The following is a 24,439-nucleotide window of genomic DNA, read 5'->3' on the forward strand; positions in this document are numbered from 1 at the left end:
TAATGTAGTAGTCACCTGCAGTCCTATGTAACCCCACAGATAACAGTGATCACTCTGATAATGTAGTAGATGTCACCTGCAGTCCTATGTAACACCACATATAACACAGTGATAACTCTGAGTACAGATAATGTAGTAGATGTCGCCTGCAGTCCTATGTAACACCACAGATAACAGTGATAACTGAGTACAGATAATGTAGATGTCACCTGCAGTCCTATGTAACACCAGATAAACAGTGATAACTCTGAGGACAGATAATGTAGATGTCGCCTGCAGTCCTATGTAACACCACAGATAACACAGTGATAACTCTCCGAGTACAGATAATGTAGTAGATGTCGCCTGCAGTCCTATGTAACACCACAGATAACAGTGATAACGCTCCGAGTACAGATAATGTAGTAGATGTCACATGCAGTCCTATGTAACACTACAGATCACACAGTGATAACTCTATATACAGATAATGTAGAAGCAACGTGCAGTCCCATGTAACACCACAGATAACAGTGCTAACTCTATATACAGATAATGTAGTAGATGTCACCTGCAGTCCTATGTAACAACAGATAACAGTGATAACTCTATATACAGATAATGTAGAAGCCACGTGCAGTCCCATGTAACACCACAGATCACCCCTTATGCCCCATGACCATCTCTCGGCCCCGTCTTACCATGGGGCGTCCTCTCCATGCACAGTGGTTTCTTGAGGAATATTTCCAGCAGCGCTCGGTTACTCCGGCTCCGGTCTTCCGGATCCCAGGGCTTTGCCGGCATTTACGATGGTCCAGTGTTTCCCTGCAGAACCTCTTGTGTCGGAGAGCTGGGTGCGAGTGAGCGGCCGCGGCCTCAGCTGCATCATACGGCTTTTGTTCCCTTGGTCACACAATAGCCCCCATCTACGGGACTCTGTTTGGTCTGTGGCAGATGGGGGGATGCGATTGTGGTGGGGGTCACCACTCAATAAATCTTCAGTGGGACATTATCGCCCCTGCAGGGAGCGTAACCTGCGCGTCACCATTTCATCTTCTCTGAAAATTATATTTGCTGTCAAGGCCGAGTGTCAGCTTTCACTAAGGACCCTCCATCTGTGCGGGGTCTTATGGGAACAGGGGTGGGAGACACCAGATTTAGGGGGATGAAGAGCTTTATTTTTATTGGCAAAATTATTTTTATATTTATCTTTTTATTCTATTTTAAATGTAATTTTTAAGGTTTCTTGTTTATTTTTCTTAGGGTGGGTGTTAGCTAGTCAACTTAAGAGAAAAAAAAAAAAAAGAGCAAAAAAAAATTTTTTTATCTACTTTACCATGTTATAGAACATCCATTGCTTATTTTGCCCCCTACTTACATTTTGAAGTACTGTACTTTTTTTTTTTTTTAGATGGTGGGTGACTGATTTCATTTTAGGACTATAATTTTTTATTTATTTATTTTTTACTTTTTAGGATGTGGTGAGTATTTTTAGTTTATTTGGTCTTTTATTTAATTTTTTTCTTTTTCCTTTTTTGGGAGGGGGATTTTTCTTATATTTTAGTGTTTTATCCATTGATAACACTAATATTTTTACATATTATATAATACATTATTATTGTTTGGTTTTTTTTTTGGGGGGGGGGAAGGTTTACAGTTTTTGGAGGATTAACCATTTCTGTAGTGCAATTTTTTTTTTACTTTTACTTATTTATTCTTTTTTGCTTTTTTATACGGTGGCTTATTTTTATTATTATTTCTAATTCTTATTCCGAGATTAAAATGGCCTTTCTTTGTCGGAGGGTAATCTTTCATTACAGGTTTGTTTTCTCCATTTGTCATGTATAATTTGTAATAAAGAGAGTGATGTCTAAGCTTGGCCTTTTTTCCCCCTTATATTTTAGGTTTTCTGTGCTTTGCAGCGACATGCTTCACTTCTGTCTACCGGCACTTTGAGAAGTTGAACGTTCATGGATGACCTGACGCATTTGGTCAAAGCCACTAAGTATGTCATCAAAGCAGCAGCGCCCGTAATCCAAGAATTAAAATCCATACTGCCCCCCTCCCGCCAGAGCCAGTCCACCCTGCCGGGTCCAATGTGGACACGCGGCCCCCCACCATTCGCTTTGTCCTAGATTCCCAGCCCATAGATAGTGACTTTCCTGCCAGAAGCCCAAGTGTCCCAGAGGGCAATGAGACCATTAGCTGCAGCTGAGCCCAGCGCCAGGTCCTGAAACGCGCCATCGTGTGAAGTGCGAGTGCACAGACAGCAGCGGCGGCACATCGGACTCCAGCAATTCCTATGCAATGGTTTTCTTGCTGATCTGGCAAATCCCAGAATCAGACTCCTTCAGTCCGGCACTGATTGTACAAAGGTAAAATGTCAAATCCAGTAATAGGAGTCACTTGTTTTATAACAATCTCTTCCCTCTAAACTTAAGAAAACCAATGGCAAACCCCCCAAAGAACAGCCAGTGGATGTAAAGCAAGGCTCAGACTATGACTGCACCCGAGTCTGCAGAAACATCTGTGATACAATGGGGCAGACGGCAGATGTAGACATGGGACGATACAGATGTTGTGGGGGTGGGGGCACTATAGTACCCAGCAGGTGCACAGACCGGCACGTGACCCACGAAGCAGCCCCATAATACAAGAGTAAAAGGTCATTCACAGCAGACCCATCACCCGTGACACTGGCAGATTCGGGGATTTCAGCAATGACAGCAGGATCCCGAGATGTGATCATCTGAAGATCTGTCAGGATTACAGGTCAGGATGACAAATATCATGGAGATTTAATATTAAAAAATATGTCACAGCGACAACAAAGGGTTCATTGTACCTATACACACTGTAGAAGTCAACATAGTACAGGAGAACTGGACATGAAAATACTACTAACTAATGTCAGAGATAGGAACTCATCACTACCGATTCTCTGCTACCAACACCGGGGATCACAACAGAAAGTAGATCATCTCCTCCTACACAGAAGCCGAAAATGGCAACATCAGCCACACAGCACAGGAGAAATTACTTAATAAAAAAAATAATACTACAATACAAGAATAGTACAAGAATATAACTACTATAATACTGCCCCTATGTACAAGAATATAACTATTATAATACTGCTCCTATGTACAAGAAAATAACTACTATAATACTGTCCCTATGTACAAGAATATAACTACTATAATACTGCTCCTATGTACAAGAATATAACTACTATAATACTGCCCCTATGTACAAGAATATAACTACTATAATACTGCTCCTATGTACAAGAATATAACTACTATAATACTGCTCCTATGTACAAGAATATAACTACTATAATACTGCTCCTATGTACAAGAATATAACTACTATAATACTGCCCCTATGTACAAGAATATAACTACTATTATACTGCCCCATATGTACAAGAATATAACTACTATAATACTGCTCCTATGTACAAGAATATAACTACTATAATACGGCCCCCTATGTACAAGAATATAACTACTATAATACTGCTCCTATGTACAAAAATAACTACTACAATACTGCCCCTATGTACAAGAATATAACTACTATAATACTGCTCCTATGTACAAAAATAACTACTACAATACTGCCCCTATGTACAAGAATATAACTACTATAATACTGCTCCTATGTACAAGAATATAACTACTATAATACTGCTCCTATGTACAAGAATATAACTACTATAATACTGCCACTATGTACAAGAATATAACTACTATAATACTGCCCCTATGTACAAGGATAAAACTACTATAATACTGCCACTATGTACAAGAATATAACTACTATAATACAGCCCCTATGTACAAGGATAAAACTACTATAATACTGTCCCTATGTCCAAAAATATAACTACTATAATACTGCTCCTATGTACAAGAATATAACTACTATAATACTGCTCCTATGTACAAGAATATAACTACTATAATACTGCTCCTATGTGCAAGAATATAACTACTATAATACTGCCTCCTATATACAAGAATATAACTACTATAATACTGCTCCTAGGTACAAGAATATAACTACTATAATACTGCTCCCTATATACAAGAATATAACTACTATAATACTGCCCCCTATGTACAAGAATATAACTACTATAATACTGCTCCTATGTACAAGAAAATAACTACTATAATACTGTCCCTATGTACAGGAATATAACTACTATAATACTGCCCCTATATACAAGAATATAACTACTATAATACTGCCCCCTATGTACAAGAATATAACTATTATAATACTGATTCTATGTACAAGAATATAACTACTATAATACTGCTCCTATGTACAAGAAAATAACTACTATAATACTGTCCCTATGTACAGGAATATAACTACTATAATACTGCCCCTATATACAAGAATATAACTACTATAATACTGCCCCCTATGTACAAGAATATAACTATTATAATACTGATTCTATGTACAAGAATATAACTACTATAATACTGCTCCTATGTACAAGAATATAACTACTATAATACTGCTCCTATGTACAAGATTATAACTACTATAATACTGCTCCTATGTACAAGAATATAACTAATATTATACTGCTCCTATGTACAAGAATATAACTACTATAATACTGCCCCTATGTACAAGAATATAACTACTATAATACTGCTCCTATGTACAAGAATATAACTACTATAATACTGCTCCTATGTACAAGAATATAACTACTATAATACTGCTCCTATGTACAAGAAAATAACTACTATAATACTGTCCCTATGTACAGGAATATAACTACTATAATACTGCCCCTATATACAAGAATATAACTACTATAATACTGCCCCCTATGTACAAGAATATAACTATTATAATACTGATTCTATGTACAAGAATATAACTACTATAATACTGCTCCTATGTACAAGAATATAACTACTATAATACTGCTCCTATGTACAAGATTATAACTACTATAATACTGCTCCTATGTACAAGAATATAACTAATATTATACTGCTCCTATGTACAAGAATATAACTACTATAATACTGCCCCTATGTACAAGAATATAACTACTATAATACTGCTCCTATGTACAAGAATATAACTACTATAATACTGCTCCTATGTACAAGAATATAACTACTATAATACTGCCCCTATGTACAAGAATATAACTACTATAATACTGCCCCCTATGTACAAGAATATAACTACTATAATACTGCTCCTATGTACAAAAATAACTACTACAATACTGCCCCTATGTACAAGAATATAACTACTATAATACTGCTCCTATGTACAAAAATAACTACTACAATACTGCCCCTATGTACAAGAATATAACTACTATAATACTGCTCCTATGTACAAGAATATAACTACTATAATACTGCTCCTATGTACAAGAATATAACTACTATAATACTGCCACTATGTACAAGAATATAACTACTATAATACTGCCCCTATGTACAAGGATAAAACTACTATAATACTGCCACTATGTACAAGAATATAACTACTATAATACAGCCCCTATGTACAAGGATAAAACTACTATAATACTGTCCCTATGTCCAAGAATATAACTACTATAATACTGCTCCTATGTGCAAGAATATAACTACTATAATACTGCCTCCTATATACAAGAATATAACTACTATAATACTGCTCCTAGGTACAAGAATATAACTACTATAATACTGCTCCCTATGTACAAGAATATAACTACTATAATACTGCCCCCTATGTACAAGAATATAACTACTATAATACTGCCCCTATGTACAAGAATATAACTACTATAATACTGCTCCTATGTACAAGAATATAACTACTATAACACTGCTCCTATGTACAAGAATATAACTACTATAATACTGCTCCTATGTACAAGGATATAACTACTATAATACTGCCCCTATGTACAAGAATATAACTACTATAATACTGCCCCCTATGTACAAGAATATAACTATTATAATACTGATTCTATGTACAAGAATATAACTACTATAATACTGTCCCTATGTACAGGAATATAACTACTATAATACTGCCCCTATATACAAGAATATAACTACTATAATACTGCCCCCTATGTACAAGAATATAACTATTATAATACTGATTCTATGTACAAGAATATAACTACTATAATACTGCTCCTATGTAAAAGAATATAACTACTATAATACTGCTCCTATGTACAAGAATATAACTACTATAATACTGCCCCTATGTACAAGAATATAACTACTATAATACTGCTCCTATGTACAAGAAAATAACTACTATAATACTGTCCCTATGTACAAGAATATATCTACTATAATACTGCCCCCTATGTAAAAGAATATAACTACTATAACACTGCTCCTATGTACAAGAATATAACTACTATAATACTGCTCCCTATGTACAAGAATATAACTACTATAATACTGCCCCCTATGTACAAGAATATAACTACTATAATACTGCCCCTATGTACAAGAATATAACTACTATAATACTGCTCCTATGTACAAGAATATAACTACTATAATACTGCTCCTATGTACAAGAATATAACTACTATAATACTGCTCCTATGTACAAGGATATAACTACTATAATACTGCCCCTATGTACAAGAATATAACTACTATAATACTGCCCCCTATGTACAAGAATATAACTATTATAATACTGATTCTATGTACAAGAATATAACTACTATAATACTGTCCCTATGTACAGGAATATAACTACTATAATACTGCCCCTATATACAAGAATATAACTACTATAATACTGCCCCCTATGTACAAGAATATAACTATTATAATACTGATTCTATGTACAAGAATATAACTACTATAATACTGCTCCTATGTAAAAGAATATAACTACTATAATACTGCTCCTATGTACAAGAATATAACTACTATAATACTGCCCCTATGTACAAGAATATAACTACTATAATACTGCTCCTATGTACAAGAAAATAACTACTATAATACTGTCCCTATGTACAAGAATATATCTACTATAATACTGCCCCCTATGTAAAAGAATATAACTACTATAACACTGCTCCTATGTACAAGAATATAACTACTATAATACTGTCCCTATGCACAAGAATATAACTACTATAATACTGCCACTATGTACAAGAATATAACTACTATAATACTGCTCCTATGTACAAGAATATAACTACTATAATACTGCCTCTATGTACAAGAATATAACTACTATAATACTGCCCCCATGTACAAGAATATAACTACTATAATACTGCCCCTATGTACAAGAATATAACTACTATAATACTGCCTCTATGTACAAGAATATAACTACTATAATACTGCCCCTATGTACAAGAATATAGCTTCTATAATACTGCCCCTATGTACAAGAATATAATTGATAAGGAATAAATGACATATCTATGCTCTCATTCATTTCGGTTACATATGTAGAACACAGTACTGGGTAAAATAAGAACAGGACAGACAGAATAGATACACATTTAGTGTCGATCGTTCTGCACCTTCTTATTTGGCTTTTAGACATACGCTTTGTGATGATTGGAGCGGACAGGCGCTGGTGAGTCAGCGGTTACCACGGACGGACATCTTGGATTGAGCACACACAGCGGATCAGTCGTCCACTCCTGGAAAGCGCTGAGGCTTTAGTTATGGGAGATATTAAGTTACATGGTGGAAGTGATTTCTGTGTCTCCGCTCAGCAGACAGGAGCAGGTGTCATTTCTGCGCGGTGTTATTGGGTTGATATGTTTACAGCTAGGCTCCTTATTACAGTAGACAAGTGTCCTCGGTGGATATAACTGCGCACTAGAAGTGGTATATTAATGGCAGATAGCAGTGATGGCAAAACTAATTATCGTCCACATTCACACACCGCCAGAGTGTGCACAGAAAAAAAAAGGAAAATAAGATTAAAAAATAAATAAATAAAAAAATAAAAAATCACCTGTTCACTAGATCAAAGCCAATTGCTAGATCAGCGTGGGTGCCTCCACGGTGACCCTCACTAACCAAGATCAGCGTGGGCGCCTCCACAGGGACCCACACTAACCAAGGATCAGCGTGGGTGCCTCCACGGTGACCCTCACTAACCAAGATCAGCGTGGGTGCCTCCACAGGGACCCACACTAACCAAGATCAGCGTGGGTGCCTCCACGGTGACCCTCACTAACCAAGATCAGCGTGGGCGCCTCCACAGGGACCCACACTAACCAAGGATCAGCGTGGGTGCCTGCACGGTGACCCTCACTAACCAAGATCAGCGTGGGTGCCTCCACAGGGACCCACACTAACCAAGATCAGCGTGGGTGCCTCCACAGTGACCCTCACTAACCAAAGATCAGCGTGGGTGCCTCCACAGGGACCCACACTAACCAAGATCAGCGTGGGTGCCTCCACGGTGACCCTCACTAACCAAGATCAGCGTGGGTGCCTGCACGGTGACCCTCACTAACCAAGATCAGCGTGGGTGCCTCCACAGGGACCCACACTAACCAAGATCAGCGTGGGTGCCTCCATGGTGACCCTCACTAACCAAGATCAGCGTGGGCGCCTCCACAGGGACCCACACTAACCAAGATCAGCGTGGGTGCCTCCACGGTGACCCTCACTAACCAAGATCAGCGTGGGTGCCTGCACGGTGACCCTCACTAACCAAGATCAGCGTGGGTGCCTCCACGGTGACCCTCACTAACCAAGATCAGCGTGGGTGCCTCCACAGGGACCCTCACTAACCAAGATCAGCGTGGGTACCTGCACGGTGACCCTCACTAACCAAGATCAGCGTGGGCGCCTCCACGGTGACCCTCACTAACCAAGATCAGCGTGGGCGCCTCCACGGTGACCCTCACTAACCAAGATCAGCGTGGGCGCCTCCACGGTGACCCTCACTAACCAAGATCAGCGTGGGCGCCTCCACGGTGACCCTCACTAACCAAGATCAGCATGGGCACCTCCATAGGGACACTCACTAACTAAGATCACATTTCTGAAGATAAAATGATCATACACAGAATAAAAGGCCACTGAACTGTCAGCGAACACCAGTGATCTGCAGTTTGCAGCCTGAGAGTTAACAGGAAAACAGCACAAGACCAGAAGAACATAACACAACCCAGAAATAGACCAGAGGTTTAGATAATTCAGCCCAGTAATACTGGTTCTGGAGAGGATTATTACTCCTGCACTGTATAAAGCCCAGTAACACTGGATCTGGAGAGGATTATTACTCCTGCACTGTATAAAGCCCAGTAATACCGGATCTGGAGAGGATTATTACTCCTGCACTGTATAAAGCCCAGTAATACCGGATCTGGAGGGGATTATTACTCCAGCACTGTATAAAGCCCAGTAATACCGGATCTGGAGGGGATTATTACTCCTGCACTGTATAAAGCCCAGTAATACCGGATCTGGAGGGGATTATTACTCCTGCACTGTATAAAGCCCAGTAACACTGGATCTGGAGAGGATTATTACTCCTGCACTGTATAAAGCCCAGTAACACTGGATCTGGAGAGGATTATTACTCCTGCACTGTATAAAGCCCAGTAATACTGGATGTGGAGGGGGTTATTACTCCTGCACTGTATAAAGCCCAGTAACACTGGATCTGGAGAGGATTATTACTGCTGCACTGTATAAAGCCCAGTAATACCGGATCTAGAGAGGATTATTACTCCAGCACTGTATAAAGCCCAGTAATACTGGATCTGGAGAGGATTATTACTCCAGCACTGTATAAAGCCCAGTAATACAGGATCTGGAGAGGATTATTACTCCTGTACTGTATAAAGCCCAGTAATACTGGATCTGGAGAGGATTATTACTCCAGCACTGTATAAAGCCCAGTAATACCGGATCTGGAGGGGATTATTACTCCTGCAGTGTATAAAGCCCAGTAATACTGGATCTGGAGAGGATTATTACTCCAGCACTGTATAAAGCCCAGTAATACCGGATCTGGAGAGGATTATTACTCCTGCACTGTATAAAGCCCAGAAATACTGGATCTGGAGAGGATTATTACTCCTGCACTGTATAAAGCCCAGTAATACCGGTTCTGGAGGGGATTATTACTCCTGCAGTGCATAAAGCCCAGTAATACTGGATCTGGAGAGGATTATTACTCCAGCACTGTATAAAGCCCAGTAATACCGGATCTGGAGAGGATTATTACTCCTGCACTGTATAAAGCCCAGAAATACTGGATCTGGAGAGGATTATTACTCCTGCACTGTATAAAGCCCAGTAATACCGGATCTGGAGGGGATTATTACTCCTGCAGTGCATAAAGCCCAGTAATACAGGATCTGGAGAGGATTATTACTCCAGCACTGTATAAAGCCCAGTAATACTGGATCTGGAGAGGATTATTACTCCTGCACTGTATAAAGCCCAGTGATACTGGATCTGGAGGGGATTATTACTCCAGCACTGTATAAAGCCCAGTAATACTCAATCTGGAGAGGATTATTACTCCTGCACTGTATAAAGCCCAGTAATACCGGATCTGGAGAGGATTATTATTCCTGCACTGTATAAAGCCCAGTAATACTGGATCTGGAGAGGATTATTACTCCTGCACTGTATAAAGTCCAGTAATACCGGTTCTGGAGAGGATTATTACTCCTGCACTGTATAAAGCCCAGTAATACTGGATCTGGAGAGGATTATTACTCCTGCACTGTATAAAGCCCAGTAATACTGGTTCTGGAGAGGATTATTATTCCTGCACTGTATAAAGCCCAGTAATACTGGTTCTGGAGAGGATTATTACTCCAGCACTGTATAAAGCCCAGTAATACTGGTTCTGGAGAGGATTATTATTCCTGCACTGTATAAAGCCCAGTAATACTGGTTCTGGAGAGGATTATTACTCCAGCACTGTATAAAGCCCAGTAATACTGGTTCTGGAGAGGATTATTACTCCAGCACTGTATAAAGCCCAGTAATACTGGATCTGGAGAGGATTATTACTCCAGCACTGTATAAAGCCCAGTAATACTGGTTCTGGAGAGGATTATTACTCCAGCACTGTATAAAGCCCAGTAATACTGGATCTGGAGAGGATTATTACTCCAGCACTGTATAAAGCCCAGTAATACTGGATCTGGAGAGGATTATTACTCCAGCACTGTATAAAGCCCAGTAATACCGGATCTGGAGGGGATTATTACTCCTGCACTGTATAAAGCCCAGTAATACTGGATCTGGAGAGGATTATTACTCCAGCACTGTATAAAGCCCAGTAATACTGGATCTGTAGAGGATTATTACTCCAGCACTGTATAAAGCCCAGTAATACCGGATCTGGAGAGGATTATTATTCCTGCACTGTATAAAGCCCAGTAATACTGGTTCTGGAGAGGATTATTACTCCAGCACTGTATAAAGCCCAGTAATACTGGATCTGGAGAGGATTATTACTCCAGCACTGTATAAAGCCCAGTAATACCGGATCTGGAGGGGATTATTACTCCTGCACTGTATAAAGCCCAGTAACACTGGATCTGGAGAGGATTATTACTCCAGCACTGTATAAAGCCCAGTAATACTGGTTCTGGAGAGGATTATTACTCCAGCACTGTATAAAGCCCAGTAATACTGAATCTGGAGAGGATTATTACTCCAGCACTGTATAAAGCCCAGTAATACTGGTTCTGGAGAGGTTTATTACTCCAGCACTGTATAAAGCCCAGTAATACTGGTTCTGGAGAGGATTATTACTCCTGCACTGTATAAAGCCCAGTAATACTGGATCTGGAGAGGATTATTACTCCAGCACTGTATAAATCCCAGTAATACTGGATCTGGAGGGGATTATTACTCCTGCACTGTATAAAGCCCAGTAATACTGGTTCTGGAGAGGATTATTACTCCTGCACTGTATAAAGCCCAGTAATACTGGATCTGGAGGGGATTATTACTCCAGCACTGTATAAAGCCCAGTAATACTGGTTCTGGAGAGGATTATTACTCCAGCTCTGTATAAAGCCCAGTAATACCGGATCTGGAGAGGATTATTATTCCTGCACTGTATAAAGCCCAGTAATACAGGATCTGGAGAGGATTATTACTCCTGCACTGTATAAAGCCCAGTAATACTGGTTCTGGAGAGGATTATTACTCCTGCACTGTATAAAGCCCAGTAATACTGGATCTGGAGAGGATTATTACTCCTGCACTGTATAAAGCCCAGTAATACCGGATCTGGAGAGGATTATTATTCCTGCACTGTATAAAGCCCAGTAATACCGGATCTGGAGAGGATTATTACTCCTGCACTGTATAAAGCCCAGTAATACTGGATCTGGAGAGGATTATTACTCCTGCACTGTATAAAGCCCAGTAATACTGGATCTGGAGAGGATTATTACTCCTGCACTGTATAAAGCCCAGTAATACCAGATGTGGGGAGGATTATTACTCCTGCACTGTATAAAGCCCAGTAATACTGGTTCTGGAGAGGATTATTACTCCAGCACTGTATAAAGCCCAGTAATACCGGATCTGGAGAGGATTATTATTCCTGCACTGTATAAAGCCCAGTAATACCGGATCTGGAGAGGATTATTACTCCTGCACTGTATAAAGCCCAGTAATACTGGATCTGGAGAGGATTATTACTCATGCACTGTATAAAGCCCAGTAATACTGGATCTGGAGAGGATTATTACTCCTGCACTGTATAAAGCCCAGTAATACTGGATCTGGAGAGGATTATTACTCCTGCACTGTATAAAGCCCAGTAATACAGGATCTGGAGAGGATTATTACTCCTGCAGTGTATAAAGCCCAGTAATACTGGATCTGGAGAGGATTATTACTCCTGCACTGTATAAAGCCCAGTAATACCAGATGTGGGGAGGATTATTACTCCTGCACTGTATAAAGCCCAGTAATACTGGATCTGGAGAGGATTATTACTCCAGCACTGTATAAAGCCCAGTAATACAGGATCTGGAGAGGATTATTACTCCTGCACTGTATAAAGCCCAGTAATACTGGATCTGGAGAGGATTATTACTCCAGCACTGTATAAAGCCCAGTAACACTGGATCTGGAGAGGATTATTACTCCAGCACTGTATAAAGCCCAGTAATACTGGATCTGGAGAGGATTATTACTCCTGCACTGTATAAAGCCCAGTAATACTGGATCTGGAGAGGATTATTACTCCTGCACTGTATAAAGCCCAGTAATACCGGATCTGGAGAGGATTATTACTCCTGCACTGTATAAAGCCCAGTAATACTGGATCTGGAGAGGATTATTACTCCAGCACTGTATAAAGCCCAGTAATACTGGATCTGGAGAGGATTATTACTCCTGCACTGTATAAAGCCCAGTAATACTGGATCTGGAGAGGATTATTACTCCTGCACTGTATAAAGCCCAGTAATACTGGATCTGGAGAGGATTATTACTCCTGCACTGTATAAAGCCCAGTAATACCGGATCTGGAGAGGATTATTACTCCTGCACTGTATAAAGCCCAGTAATACTGGATCTGGAGAGGATTATTACTCCAGCACTGTATAAAGCCCAGTAATACTGGATCTGGAGAGGATTATTACTCCTGCACTGTATAAAGCCCAGTAATACTGGATCTGGAGAGGATTATTACTCCTGCACTGTATAAAGCCCAGTAATACTGGATCTAGAGAGGATTATTACTCCTGCAGTGAATAAAGCCCAGTAATACTGGATCTGGAGAGGATTATTACTCCTGCACCGTATAAAGCCCAGTAATACTGGATCTGGAGAGGATTATTACTCCTGCACTGTATAAAGCCCAGTAATACCGGATCTGGAGAGGATTATTACTCCTGCACTGTATAAAGCCCAGTGATACTGGATCTGGGAGTATTATTACTCCTGCACTGTATAAAGCCCAGTAATACCGGTTCTGGAGGGGATTATTACTCCTGCATTGTATAAAGCCCAGTAATACTGGATCTGGAGAGGATTATTACTCCAGCACTGTATAAAGCCCAGTAATACCAGATGTGGGGAGGATTATTACTCCTGCACTGTATAAAGCCCAGTAATACCGGTTCTGGAGAGGATTATTACTCACAAGAAGTAGTAGTAAATAAATTATTTCAGGGTCTGAAATGTAAGAAACCCTCCTTATGAATACCCCCCGCTTTCTGCTGCCCTACGGTAACAGTAAAGCGCTGGCAGAGCTTTCAGACAGCTAATTATACGTCTTTCACGTCTCAGCATTTCACGCCGTCCTCGTTGTCACCTGTGCAATTTTCTAATAAAATTCTACAAGACGCAGACATGGTTGTAACTGCACGAGAATCGCCTCCGGGGCTGCGCTCGTAACCCCCCCGCAAGTGCAGACCCCAATATCCAGATCCGAGTATACCTACCGCCTCCGCCGGTGCAGCGAAAAAGCGCCAACACCTGCATGGTGACCGTCTCCCACCCGGGACCACAGCGTCGGAGATCCGTCTACCACACCGAATCTTCTTATCTCCTCGCTGCAAAGCTCAGGACATTCTTTCCAGGCAAATCATAACTTGCCCCAAAGTTTGGGATTTTTTTTTTGTAAACCCCGCCAGCAAAATGGTGACGAAGAACAACACGGACACTGAAAACAGTCTGCATCCTCCAGATCCAATGGAGGAAATTGCATTTATTTATTTTTTTAATCTTTGGAAACTTCCAAGAGTTTATAAAAGTAAATAATGTCTTATTAAAAGGGAAGCGCAAAAAGAAGAGGAGAAACTGACAGATGACTGGACAAAAACCAGACATGACTGTACAAGCCAGAAATCCTACAGCTTGATGGAAATCCCGTCCGGCCTTGTTCCACCTACTGACCCCCTGAACATACAAATAAAAAATAAAAAAGTAAGATAAGCGGCATTCTCATGTGAGACGCAGCTTATCTCTGGAAAAGCAAAATTAAAGAGTTTAAAGTCTGCTCAACCACTGCATTTACTACCGATAAGACGGATATTGGCTAACAGCAGAAACTTTTCAATAAACTTAAAAATAGTTTTTTGTTTTTTAAGGGGGGGGCCAGTTGACCCCCAATAGTTTAAACTTTTACAAATTACAGCATTTATCCCCCCCCCCCCTTCCAGGTTTTGCATCTGCACAATTCAGGAGGATCCCAGTGAATGGAGTGATCACTGTGATGAGAAAGTATACAACTATCGCCATCTAGTGGTGGGAATAGTAATTACCCATAAAGTATAGTAGGCACAGAGAAGACCTTGCAGTGATAGATACCACAGGGCATGGTAGTGCCAAAACAACAAGGCCTGGCGCCCTCTGCTGGGGAAGGCTCAGACTGCATCCATTCCTTTTAACGAGGGCCCTTTAAATATTAGTCACAAAGAGGAGAAGTGATGCGAGGTCTCTGCACCTGTCCGGCCGTAGACAATGCTGCGACCGCAGCTCAGGGGGCGAGAGCGGTGACTAATGGAGGAATGCAGGAGGGAGCTTGGCCCACACAATGCAGCACATGTTCTGGACCACTTAAAGGGGTCTTCCGCAAACTACATTTGTGTGGATTTGCCATAAAGATCTGTCTGGGGGCCATCGCCGCTGATCTGGGAGGTTAAGGTAGATCCCATTCACTGTAATGGAAAGGGCTCGTGTAGACGTACGAGGAGCCACGCACCCCTCTTCCCAAACTCAGTGGGGTCTGTGAGGTTCAGATCTCTACCATTCAGACATTTTTAATTTAGTGTTGTGTCTGCCAGCGCCAACCATGGCCAAGGCAAAGACAAGAAGGGGGCTGGCCTGGCTATGGATATGCAGCTTTGGCATTAACTGGAGACAGAAAATTTAAAGGGGGTGTCCAGTTATGCAAAATGATGTGGCTTCTGGAATCATAGGCGCCCCCATCTTCACCTGTCCTGTGTGCTCCCAGGTCTATCTCTGAACCTACTGATCGTCTTAATAGCCCTCTGTCTATACATTGGCCACTTTGGAGAAGGGGGCTGGCTGGGTAATTGAATCCCTGCAATACGGCACAGATTTTAAAACGTCTCACGCAAATCTACCGCCGTCGTATTAGTCCCACTCCGCACTACTTTATGGGTGGGCGAACTACACGTACTTAGCGGGTGATGAATAATGCTTGATGAGAGGGGGAGACTTTAATTAACCGGACTAATTTGCAGATAGCAGGCGTGTTCCCCGAGGCTACGGAGCATATTGGGTTTCATCAGCTTCATGATTGCCGGTTACATCCCAGAGCGGAGCAGAAATTCCCAGAGCAGATGTTTGCTTGGGGAGAAGCGGCTCGGTGGGCACCAGCCGGGTATTGCAGAGCCTGGCGTCACGGGACGGGCGCACTGTGGACAGGTTGTATGGAAAATCCCAGTGACCACAAGCAAAATAGGGGAAAAAAAGGGGCACAAAATCAGTGCTAAGACCCCAAACCAACAGCTGCTCAATTTCCCAGACCCAGAGAGTGCGACATGAAAGGGGAGGAAAAGGAGCTGAAAGCAGAAACATCTGGAAAAAACGAGACGAGGAACAAAAACCGACATCGACTTCTCCTACGAAAGCGCGAGAGGACAGGTGTGACCGGGGCGAAGACGAGAAACCGCCGGCAAATATCAGGAACCGCGAGGAAAAATGAAAACAATGAGCACAGATGGCGAGATATATATGGAGGAAGGAAGCGAGACCTCCCCCCAGAACAATGGCTGCAGCGGCGGCTGAGACAGCGAGCACCACACGGGGCCAAACTACAGGGGCAGAGGAACGGCGCAGCCAGAGCGCTCCACCATATCCCACCACTGGCCCAGACACGGCCAGACCCCCCGAAATCTCATACTGTCGCCTCACTTCATCTCCATTCACAGGTCACTGATTACTGGGGAATCACTAACCTCTCCTGAAATACTCTGTGCAGCTGGGGGTCCCAGATTATTATGTCAGAGTGCGTACCCCTCCCGAAATACTCTGTGCAGCCTGAGGGGGTCTCTGATTATTATGTCAGTGTGCATACTACTCTCCTGAAATACTCTGTGCAGCTGGGGGTCCTAGATTAATATGTCAGAGTGCGTACCCCTCCCGAAATACTCTGTGCAGCCTGAGGGGGTCTCTGATTATTATGTCAGTGTGCATACTCCTCTCCTGAAATACTCTGTGCAGCTGGGGGGGGTCCCTGATTATTATGTCAGTGTGCGTACCCCTTTCCTGACATATTCTGTGCAGCTGGGGGGGTCCCAGATTATTATGTCAGAGTGCGTACCCCTCTCCTGACATACTCTGTGCAGCTGGGGGGTCCCAGATTATTATGTCAGAGTGCGTACCCCTCTCCTGACATACTCTGTGCAGCTGGGGGGTCCCAGATTATTATGTCAGTGTGCGTACCCCTCCTGAAATACTCTGTGCAGCCGGGGGGGTCCCTGATTAATATGTCAGTGTGCGTACCCCTCTCCTGACATACTCTGTGCAGCCGGGGGGTCCCAGATTATTATGTCAGTGTGCGTACCCCTCTCCTGACATACTCTGTGCAGCTGGGGGGTCCCAGATTATTATGTCAGTGTGCGTACCCCTCCTGAAATACTCTGTGCTGCACAAAGGCCCTCGCTCCTATCTCGAGGTCACTCTCAGTCTGTGACCTCAGCACACTGCTTCTCTGAAATACTCTGCACTGCTCGGAAGATTCTGCAACTTTCCACTATGTCATCCTCAGGCTGTGAACTTCCATAAGATCATTACACTTCTCTCCTGAAATACTTAGTGCTGCTGGGAGGACCCTGTTCGGACCTCAGATACTCACAGTCTGCACCTCCTTCCAACAAGGTCAGATCCACTCGTCATTTTTAAATACTTTTTTTTTTTTTTGCACTTCGGGAGCGGAGGACATGACATTGGTGGGGAGAAGCACAGAGAAGATTAAAAAGAAAGTCACTAACGACACTGGGAGAAGAAAAGACAAAAATATTTAGCTTACCTAACCGGCACCAACACCCGGGTCATACATGCGCCACCGCATGCACCCCGGGTCATACATGCGCCACCGCATGCACCCAAATCCCATAGGAGACAGTCAGGAGGGACAAACCTCCTCTAAACAGCGCCACCTTGTGGCCATCAGTGAACTGCAGCACCCAAATCCAAACCTTTCCAATCGGAGGCAAACAATGGCCGAACAACATCATTTTTTTCTCACAGGTCAATATATTAGATTTTCTAGTAATTGCCAGCGTGGGTAGAGTCCGTGAGACGCAGTCAGAATATGAATGGAGAGGAGTGTTACCTTACTTGGCACTATCGAGGGAGACGTTGGCGCCGACCTCCGCTCTTCACATTTGGGACCTGCCAGCGAATCTTTGGCTCCGAGTGGAGAAACCACAAACTCAATATTCCCGGTCTGTAAAGAGATAATATAAGTACGGATTAACACAGCGGAAGTTTCTTTAACCCCTTGTAGCCCAGACGTGGCCAGTTATCCAATTTGGGTTTTTTTTGCTTTTAAAGCCAATGGAAACAAACAAAAAAACACACTATCATTTTGCATCTACAGCTCCTATGCAGGAAAATGTGTCTCCATGGTAACAGACTACAAACAAACCCTGTGTAATCAGTTGCTGCAGTCTAGCAGTTCACACAATCACAACAGAGGGGAGTGGGACGCGGGACCTGACGACACAAGGATTGTTTGTAGTCTGTTACCGTGGAGACATTCATTGTTTGCATAGGAGCTGTAGACATAAAACGATAGGATATTTTAGATTAAACCCCACACAGTTGTTTCTGGACAATAAAATAAAAGTATTTCAGTAAGTCTCTGGATGTAAGTAACAATGCTCACATTCAATGACAGCAAGCAGCAGTCTAGAAAAGGTTATTAAATTTAAGGCTTACGAATGTTAAAAAGTTGCAGAACTTCTAATTATGCAACGGCTGACATCTTTGTAAATAAAAACAGAAAACCCTTTAGTAAAGGGTCAAATTAAAGGGGACTGAGTTCTCCAGAGGTCCAAAACAGCAGTATAAATAATGGAGAATTTCTGGTTGCCACGGCAACATGTAAGGATGACCATGTACGATTCTAACGAGTTTCTCCTCTGATCCATACAAGATGTATACAAACACATAAAATGACATATGTAACATCCAGTCAGTAGCTGATCAACTACAACCGGCCCTAAGCCGTCATGAAAACAAGAGAAAACCTCCGTACTTTACACTGCAGGCTGCACAAAACTGCAGAATATGTGGTGCCCAACCATAGGGTAGAGCGAGAGAGAAGAGAGGGGGAGCGAAAGAGAAAGACACAAATTGAGACAGGCACCGAAAGAGAAATAGGCAGAGAGAGAGTAACCGAACAAGAGGCAGAGAGCCACCGAAAGAGAGGAAAGAGAGAGGCACCAAACGAGAGGAAGAGAGCGAACGAGAGGCAGAGAGACACCCCGAACAAGAAGAGGCAGAGAGTGGCACCGAACAAGAGGCAGAGAGTGGCACCGAACAAGAGGCAGAGAGAGGCACCAAACGAGAGGAAGAGAGCCATCGAGAGGCAGAGAGAGAGGCACCAAACGAGAGGGAGAGCCACCGAGAGGCAGAGAGGCACCGAGAGGCACCAAACAAGAGGCAGAGAGAGAGGCACCAAACAAGAGCCACCGAGAGGCAGAGAGAAAGCCACCGAAAGAGGGAGAGAGGCAGAGAGGCACCGAACAAGAGGCAGAGAGCCACCGAGAGGCAGAGGGAGGCACCAAACGAGAGGGAGAGCCACCGAGAGGCAGAGAGGCACCGAACGAGGCAGAGAGCCACCGAGAGGCACCAAACAAGAGGCAGAGAGAGAGGCACCAAACAAGAGCCACCGAGAGGCAGAGAGAAAGCCACTGAAAGAGGGAGAGAGGCAGAGAGGCACCGAACAAGAGGCAGAGAGCCACCGAGAGGCAGAGAGCCACCGAGAGGCAGAGGGAGGCACCAAACGAGAGGGAGAGCCACCGAGAGGCAGAGAGGCACCGAACGAGGCAGAGAGCCACCGAGAGGCACCAAACAAGAGGCAGAGAGAGAGGCACCAAACAAGAGCCACCGAGAGGCAGAGAGAAAGCCACCGAAAGAGGGAGAGAGGCAGAGAGGCACCGAACAAGAGGCAGAGAGCCACCGAACAAGAGGCAGAGAGCCACCGAACAAGAGGCAGAGAGCCACCGAACAAGAGGCAGAGAGCCACCGAACAAGAGGCAGAGAGCCACCGAACAAGAGGCAGAGAGCCACCGAACAAGAGGCAGAGAGCCACCGAACAAGAGGCAGAGAGCCACCCAAAGAGAGGCAAAGACCAAACGAGAGGCAGAGAGAGTAACCGAATGAGAGGCAGAGAGGCACAGAACGAGAGGCAGAGAACGGCACCGAAAGAGGCACCGAACGACAGGCAGAGAGCCACTGAAAGAGGCAGAGAGAGGCACCAAACGAGAGTCAGAGAGGCATCGAGAGGCACCAAAAGAGGCAGAGAGAGGCACCAAAAAAGGCAGAGAGAGAGAGGCACAAAAAGAGGCGCAGATGCAGAGCGAGAGAGAGAAAAATGCACAGAAAGATGGAAAGAGACAAAGACGGAAACATAGAAAGACACAAAGAAAAAGAGAAAGAAAAACACACAAAGAAAGAGGGAACGAGAGATATAATCCGACCCTTTACAGCAGTATAACGCAGCATTACCGGAGCTCTTCCTGTGTGCACTACGCTCACTGACCCACACGCTCTGCCCAGCATAACACATCACCCAGATAACCAGGTCCAGAGACTCCCTGGGCCCAAGACAAACACTGCGACCGGACTGGCAGGCGCTGGACAGTACCAGCCTGGCATTTCCTCGAAGGCTCCAGCGTCCGCTTCCTTTCGTGCTCCCCCTTTTCTGGCAAATGCCTCACAGAAAGGACGGTGATGCAGGAAGCGAAGCACAAGGAGGAGCGATTCACCCAGCCAGCAAATACCCGGGAGCAGGAAGTGTGTGCAACATGATAGTGCTGGGACATGGCGGAGACTCCAGAGGTAGCACCAGAGGGACCACAGCTCCAGCACCGACAGCACCAGCAGATCAGAGACACACCCGGCTCTATACATGTACAAGAATATAACTACTATAATACTGCTCCCTATGTACAAGAATATAACTACCATAATACTGCTCCTATGTACAAGAATATAACTACTATAATACTGCCCCTATGTACAAGAATATAACTACTATAATACTGCCCCTATGTACAAGAATATAACTACTATAATACTGCCCCTATGTACAAGAATATAACTACTATAATACTGCTCCTATGTACAAGAATATAACTACTATAATACTGCCCCTATGTACAAGAATATAACTACTATAATACTGCTGCTATGTACAAGAATATAACTACTATAATACTGCTCCCTATGTACAAGAATATAACTACTATAATACTGCCCCTATGTACAAGAATATAACTACTATAATACTGCCCCTATGTACAAGAATATAACTACTATAATACTGCTCCTATGTACAAGAATATAACTACTATAATACTGCCCCTATGTACAAGAATATAACTACTATAATACTGCTGCTATGTACAAGAATATAACTACTATAATACTGCTCCTATGTACAAGAATATAACTACTATAATACTGCCCCTATGTACAAGAATATAACTACTATAATACTGCCGCTATGTACAAGAATATAACTATTATAATACTGCTCCTATGTACAAGAATATAACTACTATAATACTGCTCCTATGTACAAGAATATAACTACTATAATACTGCCCCTATGTACAAGAATATAACTACTATAATACTGCCCCTATGTACAAGAATATAACTACTATAATACTGCTCCCTATGTACAAGAATATAACTACTATAATACTGCCCCTATGTACAAGAATATAACTACTATAATACTGCCCCCTATGTACAAGAATATAACTACTATAATCCTGCCCCTATGTACTAGAATATAACTACTATAATACTGCCCCTATGTACAAGAATATAACTATTATAATACTGCCCCCTATGTACAAGAATATAACTACTATAATACTGCTCCTATGTACAAGAATATAACTACTACTAGATGGTGGCCCGATTCTAACGCATCGGGTATTATAGAAAATGCATGTCCACGTAGTATATAGCACAGCCCACGTAGTATATTGCCCAGTGACGTAGTACATTGCCCAGCCACGTAGTATATTGCCCAGCGACGTAGTATATTGCCCAGTGACGTAGTATATTGCCCAGCCACGTAGTATATTGCCCAGCCACGTAGTATATTGCCCAGTGACGTAGTATATTGCACAGAGCCATGCAGTATATTGCACAGAGCCATGCAGTATATTGCACAGTGATGTAGTATACAGCACAGAGCCGCGTAGTATATTGCCCAGCCACGTATGTCACAGGTTAAAAAATAAAAAATAAACATACTCACCTTCCGATCCCAGGGCCCCTTGTAGTTCTAACATACTCACCATACTTGTAGTTCTGTCGCCTGTCGTCTTCCAGTCCCAGTCTGCTCGCGCAGGGCCTGTGATGACGTCGCAGTCACATGACCATGACGTCACGGCAGGTCCTTTCCGCGCAGGCGCTTAGGACTTGCGATGACGTCGCGGTCACATCACCGTGACGTCATGGCAGGTCCTTCTGCCAGACCATCCGTACCAACGGAACGTGCCGGTTGCATCGCGAGGAGCGGGAAAGGTGGCGTAGGTGTGAGTATATAATCATTTTTTATTTTTTTTATTATTTTTAACAGATGTTTTTACTATTGGCGCTGCATAGGCTGCGTCAATAGTAAAAAACTTGGTCACACAGGGTTAATAGCAGCGGTAACGGAGTGCGTTACCCGTGGAATAACGCGGTACGTTACTGCCGACATTAACCCTGTGTGAGCGGTGAGCGGAGGGGTGTATGCGGGCGCCGGGCAGTGAGTGCGGGGAGTAAGGAGCGGCCATTTTCTTCCGGACTGTGCACGTCGCTGATTGGTCGCGGCAGCCATGACAGGCAGCTGGCGAGACCAATCAGCGAACGAATAACCGCGACAGACAGAAGGACAGACAGACGGAAGTACCCTTAGACAATTATATAGTAGATAATACTGCCCCTATGTACTGTACAAGAATATAACTACTATAATACTGCTCCTATGTACAAGAATATAACTGCTATAATACTGCTCCTATGTACAAGAATATAACTACTATAATACTGCTCCTATGTACAAGAATATAACTACTATAATACTGCTCCTATGTACAAGAATATAACTACTATAATACTGTCCCTATGTACAAGAATATAACTACTATAATACTGCCCCTATGTACAAGAATATAACTACTATAATACTGCTCCTATGTACAAGAATATAACTGCTATAATACTGCTCCTATGTACAAGAATATAACTACTATAATACTGCCCCTATGTACAAGAATATAACTGCTATAATACTGCTCCTATGTACAAGAATATAACTACTATAATACTGCCCCTATGCACAAGAATATAACTACTATAATACTGCCCCTATGTACAAGAATATAACTACTATAATACTGCCCCTATGTACAAGAATATCACTACTATAATACTGCCCCTATGTACAAGAATATCACTACTATAATACTGCCCCTATGTACAAGAGTATAACTACTATAATACTGCTCCTATGTACAAGAATATAACTACTATAATACTACTCCCTATGTACAAGAATATAACTACTATAATACTGCCCCTATGTACAAGAATATAACTGTTATAATACAGCCCCCTACTATGTGCAAGAATTTAACTACTATTAGGCCGGGGTCACATTTGCAACTGCAATGCGAGAAACTCACGCGAGTCTCTCGCAGCAATACCCGGCACTGCTGCCGGCTCTTGGGACCGGAGCATTCAGCAGCACAGAAATACATGCAGCTGCACGCTCCGCTCCCGAGTGCCGGCGGCAGTGTCGGGTATTGAGTTTCTCGCATTGCAGTTGCAAGCGTGACTCCGGCCTTATAGTAGTTAAATTCTTGTACATGTGCATATGTATTCACCCCTTTTGCTACGAAGCCCCTAAAAATTTCTGATGCAAGCAATTATCTTCATAAGTCACACGCTTAGTGACAGGACGCCCACTGTGTGCAACTTAAATGTCACATGTCTGTCAGTATATACACTTTACCTTTTCTTAGAGACCACAGAGGCTGCAACACCATTAACAAGAGACATCACTATCCAAACACCATGAAGACCCAAGGAGATCTCCAAACAAGTCATGGACGAAGTCGTTGAGAAGTACAAGTCAGGGTTGGGTTATAAAAAAATATCCCAATCTCTGATGATCTCCTGGAGCACCATCAAATCCATCATCACATGGAAAGAACATGGTACCACAACAAACCTGCCAAGAGAGGGCC

General features: G+C 42.7%; 1 protein-coding gene across 19 annotated transcripts in view; it reads right to left on the reverse strand.

Moving 5' to 3' along the window:
* PTK2 (protein tyrosine kinase 2) overlaps positions 1-24,439 on the reverse strand; it is a 196,438-nt gene that overhangs the window by 148,728 nt on the left and 23,271 nt on the right. For 9 of the 19 annotated variants that reach the window (XM_077271309.1, XM_077271306.1, XM_077271303.1 and 6 more), the window contains exon 2: positions 18,289-18,402. Coding sequence is in view for 7 of the 19 variants with exons in the window: in XM_077271294.1 (XP_077127409.1) it covers positions 18,294-18,402; positions 20,691-20,744 (163 nt within the window). In the remaining 12 variants the exon portion in view is untranslated. Of the gene's footprint in view, positions 1-14,425; positions 14,524-18,288; positions 18,403-20,690; positions 20,823-24,439 lie in introns of those variants that run through there. The other 10 variants (XM_077271294.1, XM_077271291.1, XM_077271296.1 and 7 more) reach the window with 3 other exon arrangements.

The sequence above is a fragment of the Ranitomeya variabilis genome, chromosome 6 (assembly GCF_051348905.1).
Source record: "Ranitomeya variabilis isolate aRanVar5 chromosome 6, aRanVar5.hap1, whole genome shotgun sequence".
In the NCBI taxonomy this organism is placed as follows: domain Eukaryota; kingdom Metazoa; phylum Chordata; class Amphibia; order Anura; family Dendrobatidae; genus Ranitomeya; species Ranitomeya variabilis.